Here is a 7851-nt window from a genome sequence, read left to right on the forward strand (position 1 = left end):
TCATTTTACCTTTAGATGTTATGGGAGGTCAATTTACTCTAATTTTTAAGCTAATGGAGCTACACGTGTTTTGTTTTGCGTATAATTTGGTATGTTATGCACTTGAAAGACAGAGACAACACATGTGGGTATCATGTCCTCTTAAGGAAGATTTTGTGAGATTTTGTTACTGCGGATTTGTTAAATGTGTATCTTATAAATTTTAAGCCAACTATTAACAAACAAATTATGTTTATATAATTTATAAGTTATAACTAATTCAAAACATTAGAAAAAAAACGTTTTAACCGTACCTGTACTAACTAGTCACATAAAGTCCTAAGTGTAAAAATGGGAAGGAAAATGTTTTTTTTTCTAGGACCCAAATGGTACAGCATTGTTCATAACTATGATCGCGGACCTAACTAGTACAGTACATTGGACCCAATTGCTATAAATTTTGAATTCAACAATATTTTACAAAAATCATTTCAAAAGATTTCATAACCCATTTATTTTTGATTAATTATTTTTTTGTCATTAATTTAATTATATAACTATAATTTCAGTATTTGTATGTATTTTTAATAGCATATTGGATTACTGTTGCTGTATTAAGACCCTGGACTTAATAAATATACAATTTACAATGCAAAATCTACAGGAAACACCAATATCGAATAGTTGTGAACCTGAAAAATTTAAGTATGAAAAGTGGTCTTATACAGAAATATTTGATAAAATTCAAAAATTCCGCAAGTAAGTTCTAAGCGAGGTTGTAAGTGACTTAAACTACCAAATAAATGAATAACAAATATTTGTTTTTAGACATAAAGTTTTTTGTGATATTAAACTGGCAACTGAAGAGGGAAATATAATATTTGGACATAAAGCAGTTTTAGCATCAGCTAGTCCATATTTACATGCAGTATTCCTTTTACAGCATGATAAAGATACTGTTGTTATAGGACAATATTAGATTGTACCACATTACAACTCATGGTAGATTTTATGTATTCCGGAAAAATCCTGGTTACCGAAAAAAAAATGTACAGGTAATAATAGACGAACTTTGATTTTGTTATAGACAGAAAAATTATTTAAACTTTTTATTATTTATTTTTCAAGGCATTACTACCGGCAGCAAATCTCTTGTTCTTAAACGATGTAAAAGAGGCATGCTGTGAATTTTTACAGAAACAACTAAATCCTACAAATTGTCTTGGTATAAACGCGTTAGCTGATAAATACAGCTGTACTGAATTACTATCAATTTCAGAAGTGTACATACGACAACACTTTTTGTATGAAATATTATTTATGATAATGATAATTAAGGAAATTTTATAATATAATATTGTTATATTTGTTATATGTTATATTTTTAGAGAAGTGGTTGAGGCAGATGAATTCCTGTGCTTATCATCTATACAGATCGTTAAGTTGATCTCTAGTGATAAGCTTAATATGTTTCTATCTGAAAAAGAAGTAAGCAAACTGAAATAATTTGTTTTTTATTTTAGTATTACGGAATGAAATATTAAACTACTTTCATATATAGAATAATTCATGTTTAATAGTAGTGCACAGATGCCCTAAACAAATTCGTAAAATTATATGTGAATGGCATATATACTTAAAAAATACTCTGACAATTGTTTCGTTATATTATTTATCAAATTTTAAATTAATAATTACTAATCATAAGCGTGGTATTGTATTTATTTATTTGAGTTATTTAAAAACTTGTATTAATTTAAAAATTGTATTTAAGGAATTAAATTAAGTTCAATGTTAATATTCATACTTGTACTTGTACATTTTTAACAGTTGTATTTCACCAATGCACTATTATTGTAGGTTTTTTTTTTTTATTATTCTTTCAGTATACTACTATCATAGCTAAATAATTATATCTAAAAATGAGATAAGAAAACATGACGTAATTATTATAAGGTAGATACAGAGACACAATGTCTGTACATTTTAAACATTTATGAGGTATAAATTACAACCTAGGATAAGGTTTTAATTTTATAAAGAGAAAATATTTTACGGAAATAGTTATGGAGATAAGATAACTAGAGGTTAGTACATAATTACTGAGGAGAGGAAAGTAATTAGCGGACTGATTAGAGAGATGAGACAATTGAATAATATGTTTGAAAATTATAATATGAAATATATAAAAGTTAGGTAATTAAGTTGTGTTCAATGTTTTTTCAACATTTATTGTAGCTTAATTTCTTGGTACTTGATCAACATTGTTTTTTGTTTTTAATTATTGATAAACTTATCCTATATTTTATTTGAATTATGATATATTAATTAAATATAAGTATAATGTATTTGTAATTAAAAATAATAATATGTATTTATTCCATCTCTTTCATTGATGGTATCTGGTGGATAATATGGTTTTCTTTGAGCCAGGAAATGTTATTCTGCAATTTGTATTTGTTTTATGTGTTTATTCAACCGATGTCAACATTTCATAAATATATATTCAATCCCTGTAATTGAAAAATGCTAAGCAATAATATTGCATTCCGGATATTTTTTTATCCTGAGGCCAGGGGTTTTTATTCCGCAATTATTCATTTTAATTCAATTTTGCAGGTTGGAGGGTATAATGATGAAACAGATAAGGTTTTAAACTCAGTTGAGTGTTATGATCCCACTACCGATTCATGGACTTCAATCGCAAAAATGCAAGTACGTCGCTGTAGCGTTGGTGTAAGAGTCTTAGATGGTATACTATATGCTTTGGGTGGTTATGATGGATCAAAAACTCTGAGGAGTGTTGAAACATACAGTTCTAGTAGAGGAATATGGACTAGTATTGCTGACATGCATTTGTGTCGAAAATATTCAGGTAACTAATCGTAAAATTATTATTTATTATTTTTTTCAAAAATGTATTGAATTTAAGTTAAATTGTCTGTATAGGAGTAGTTGCATTAGGTGGAATGCTGTATGTCATTGGTGGAAGCGACGGAACTTGTAATTTGAAGTCTGTAGAAATGTACAACCCCAAAACCAATACCTGGACTATGCTTACAGCGTTGCCATACGGAGAACCATGTTATGGGTGGACATTAGTGATTGATAAGCCACCTTATTTTTAAAACTTATGAAATTATTAAAATTTGAATTACTTACTAAAACTTAATAAAATAAATTTGTTTTTATTATTGTATGTTCATAATAATTAAATATTTCAATAAATTAGGTGGTATTACAGTTATATTTTATTGTTTTTAAAATTTAAATTAAACTATAATTATACTATGAAAATTAAGTTATTATTTTTGAAGAAATCTGTTAGTATGTAGTAAGTTGTATGTTCTTATGACAAAAATTCTATTGAAGCACTCCTTCTGGTAGTAATTTTGTATACAGGATAAAAAAATTAACACTATTCTAAAACCCATGACAAATTAGATAGGTATCATCACAGTATTTTGATACACATCCTCCGCTCTTTACTTCGCCTTCATCATAGTTCTCCACTTCTTATTGGCTATCAATCATATACATACATATATAACATAGAAGAAAATCAACCAATAAGAAGTGGAGAACTATGACATGAGCCGGAGTTGAAGGAGATGTGATCTACTGCTCAAAACTAATACAACTGTGATGATACCTATCTCATTTGTCATGATAAAACCACTAGTTTCCTCGCTCCGTTCTGAATCTAAAAATCATTCATAGATATATTGTGTATTCATTTATATTTTATATATTTATTTATATTATATGAGGTAATAATAATTAAGATATATTTAATAGTTTAGATTTCTCACCAACTGCATTTATAATAATATTATCTAATTCCATGATAATTTTATTTTATATACTCATAACTCATAATTATAAAAGAAGATATTTCAATTTCTAATATGGGGCCCATACTTCAATTTCAGTGCACGGAAACGCTATTAAATAAACTAATATAAGAATTAAGGGAATTGAAGGCGGTGATTTAATAAGGGGTCGCGTATATGCAATTTGATGTCTTATACTCGTTACGCAGTGTGGTTGTGTGCGAAGTAAATGATCATTAGTGTGTATAGATACGTTCGGAATCCTTCGTGTGCCACTCTCGCACGCACACGTATATTATGTAAATAAATCGAGAAAAATGAAATATGTTGTATGCATCACCTATAAAAACTACCAAAGGCGGTAGTAAATTAAACATACTTTCTGAAGTTTGATTGTACTTTCGAAAAAATGGTTAAATTCGTAAGCTCCTAGACTATGCTTTGTATGAACCACTTTTATTGATATAAAACCCAAAAAGCCCGAAATAAACACAAATGTAATGCAATTATTTCATGAGATTTTTTAAAAAAATATCCAAATTGTATGGTCCTTTGAAATTGAAAATTGAAAATCGACTCCCTAGAAAGCCTAGTTATTTTGCCAAAGAATTCATACATATATAAAAAATTAAAAATTTGACATTCGGAAGTATGTGTAATTTACTACCGCTTATTGGTCTAAAACGTACGTACGAAAAATACGTGTAATGCGATCCCCTTAAGAACCTATATTAATAACATTTTTTTTTAATCAATAAAAAATTTTGGAGGAATCAAGCATAATCAAGTCCTCATATGATTTTGTATAAAAATACAAATCTGACATCAATAAATCAATTCAGACTACCAGACAAGTTTTATCAATTACAACACCAATTGGTCCAGAACTACCAGAACAATGTGATATCAGAGACTTAATAAATTTCATTATTCAAAATGACATGGCTTGTAGTTTTCCAGACTGCATATATTTCTTACGATTCCGGTAACTGTGGCCTCAGCTGAGAGGTCATTTTCAAAATTGAAACTCATTAAAAATTATTTAAGAAACTCAATGTTTCAAAATAGACTTAGTAATATTGCTATTCTCAATATAGAAAGAAGTAGAACTAATGAACTAGATAGAGAAAAAATAATTGACAATTTCGCTAATGCTTAAGCTAGAAAAAAAATGTTTGTGTTAAAATTAATAAGAAAAATTATATACCGATGACTGATTTATATTGCTTTTTTTTATAGTTGTTTAAATTAAATATTAATGGAAAATAATGGTCCATAGGCGCACATAGAGGGTGCTTAGCACTTGGCTTCAAATTAGCACTCCCAGTTCCCATATAATAACATATTATAATATGATTATTTTTGAATATTTTTACAGTATAGTTGCTTAATAGTTAATACATTTAAATAAAGAGTAGCGATTATATTAACATTTATACAATTTCAACTTAATGTTATTAGTTATTAATTTGTCTATACAAGTATCGAAGTATAATAAATTAAACTTTTAATTTATTATATTTGTATTAAAATTAAAAAGTAAGAATATTAATAAGTAAAGATTTAAAATGATTGCAATGCAGTTTATAGGGGATTTAAGGGGAAGGGGTTGACTGTGGGGGCAAAGCCCCCCCACGGATCTGTGTACTATAAATTTTTCCAGCACTCCCTACATTCATAACCAATGTGACCCTACGTAATGAGCCTACAGATTAAATTTGCACTGGGGCCCATCTAGTTCTAGCTATGGCACTGCTCGTTATGATATCTGTAAACTTATTTAATGGTGATTATAAGATAATATTATACAGGTAATATTTCATCCTAAAGTAGGGGAAATCCAAAACCCAAACCAAGTTTAAAATTTCGTAAGCACGAGGAACAGTTGAAAAATGTTTAAAAAAGGTACCTACGCAAAATATTATTATTTTTCATACTATAACATTTATCTTCGCTCAGTATAGCATAAATATATCTATCTTTATTTTAAATAATTATATTTCACTACCCATTTCTGGTTAAGAGAAAACAAAATTACTCAAATTGAGTATATTGAATATTGATACTATAAAAGTATAAAATATCATATCTACCTATTCGGTTATAACTTTTTATTTTTATTTATATTTTTTATTATGATAATAACTATGTAATGCATAATATTATCATTTTATATTTTTAAAATACATTTTATATTGTACTATATTATATTTTTTACAATTATACATTTTATATGATGACTATGCAATAAATTAGATTCTGAGTGGAACGATGAATGATTTTACAATGATGTGTGTTTTTTTTTTTATATTTTCATATTTTTTAATTTTTAATTTTTGTGTCTTTGTACACGATAAGTAGTCGAAAAATGCTTCAATTTTCAACTTCAGTATCTTGTTCGATGGGAAAGTGAATATTATTGGTGCATTGGGAAGGTCAAAATTTAAAATTCTCAATAGATTTTAAAATCGCCGGGAAAAAAACATAAAAATTAAGGAAAAACGGGAATTTTTACGCAAAATCGATTTTGGTTTTTCGTGTAACTCTAAGACAAATGAACGTATATACATTAAATGTTCACTGGTTGTTTATATTAATTGTATTTTCTATACACAATAAAATTTTCAAAATTTTCAAAATATTTAGATTTGTTTTGAACTGTTTGGGAACATTTTCAGTTTCCAATTTTATTAGTCTTTTTTTTCTATGAATGTCAATAGAACTTTATTTGTTGGGTAAAAAAGCTTGGAAATTTTATACAAGGCTCCTACTATATTGTTACAATGACATTTGAAAAATATTGAAAATCCTTAGTCACAGTTTATTTTTATATGCATTTAAAGTTCAAATCTTGATAAAATACGGAAAAATCACGAAAATTAGCAAATTATTTTGAGTTGAAAATTCATAAAAATTTTTCTTTTTAAATCTATTATTTGAAAATGTAATACAAGACTATTCATAGGTTTGTCTACCTTTATCAAAAAAAATTTCTACAAGAAAAGTCATATTCAATTTTTAAGAGCGTTTGAAATTCATATTTTTACAACATTTGATATTCACTTGATTTCTCATGTAACGATTTTCTTATTTTGTTGTAATTCAAAAACGAATAACTGTAAATGCATGAAAATTTCACTGAATGTTTATACCTATTAGCATTTTCTATACACGATCAAATTTTGAAAATAACAATTTTGTCGATTAAAAAACAAAAAAATATAATTTTCACCATTTTAATATTTAAAATTGGATCTCTGTATTTACACAGTGATTCATTTTTTTCATAACGACTTGACAATATTCCATTATCAGGTAGGTTCGTAGGTATACATACCTCCCTACCTACGTTATTTATGTTTACACTGTTATTAATGTTTAGTAATTATTGTTATAAGTTCGTTTGTTATGAAATATGATGTTTTGTGATCATGGAAAATGTTTAAAAAGACAAGCTATATATAGGTACCTACCTAACTACTGTATTTAAACTTTGATGGCCCGAAGGCCCAAGCAGTTGAGTATTATGTAAATATATATGCTGCTTTAGCTACCATAATATATACGTTTTACATACCTATATATTAATATATTATTATAGTTATGAATCTTATTATAATCGTATCATAAAATATATTTAATAGACTCATAGTAGGTATACATTTTCTTATCTATATTGAAAATTTAAATAAAGATAGAATCGAAACTTCGCCGACCTATTTTATTTTTTTTCAAAACTTTAAGATTAGTGACTATATATCTATATATAATATCATTCTTGTAAAAAATACTTTTGAAAAAGTATTAAGATACTAATACTAGTATTCGAATAAAAAAGTATTAAAAATACTTTTAAATTACTATTATAAAAATGTATTTTACGAATACTTACAAAGTATTTGAATACAAAAACAAGTATTTTTTAAAATTTTTAGCTATATAATATATATGTATATTGTACACCAGTATAAGTACCTATTATGTTACTACTTATCATAAATCTTAATAATTACTATAACATGTTTGACTATTTTAGAGA

At 26.6% G+C, this 7851-nt stretch overlaps 2 protein-coding genes across 6 annotated transcripts in view; both read left to right on the forward strand.

Moving 5' to 3' along the window:
* LOC107885003 overlaps positions 1 to 1241 on the forward strand; it is a 6772-nt gene extending 5531 nt beyond the window's left edge. For 4 of the 5 annotated variants that reach the window (XM_016808273.2, XM_016808276.2, XM_016808277.2 and 1 more), the window contains exons 4-6: positions 549 to 738; positions 808 to 1034; positions 1108 to 1241. In XM_016808273.2, the coding sequence (XP_016663762.1) occupies positions 549 to 738; positions 808 to 958 (341 nt within the window). In that variant the 3' untranslated portion in view covers positions 959 to 1034; positions 1108 to 1241. The remainder of the gene's footprint in view (positions 1 to 548; positions 739 to 807; positions 1035 to 1107) is intronic. The other variant, XM_016808272.2, reaches the window with a different exon arrangement.
* LOC100168605 (kelch-like protein 3) lies at positions 979 to 3276 on the forward strand. Its single transcript, XM_016808271.1, has 5 exons — positions 979 to 1011; positions 1108 to 1283; positions 1368 to 1467; positions 2599 to 2854; positions 2929 to 3276. Exons 1-5 carry the CDS (start codon positions 979 to 981, stop codon positions 3105 to 3107), a joined length of 744 nt encoding a protein of 247 aa, XP_016663760.1. The 3' UTR covers positions 3108 to 3276.
* Positions 3277 to 7851: the final 4575 nt, after the last annotated feature.

The sequence above is a fragment of the Acyrthosiphon pisum genome, chromosome A1 (genome assembly GCF_005508785.2).
Source record: "Acyrthosiphon pisum isolate AL4f chromosome A1, pea_aphid_22Mar2018_4r6ur, whole genome shotgun sequence".
Taxonomy (NCBI): domain Eukaryota; kingdom Metazoa; phylum Arthropoda; class Insecta; order Hemiptera; family Aphididae; genus Acyrthosiphon; species Acyrthosiphon pisum.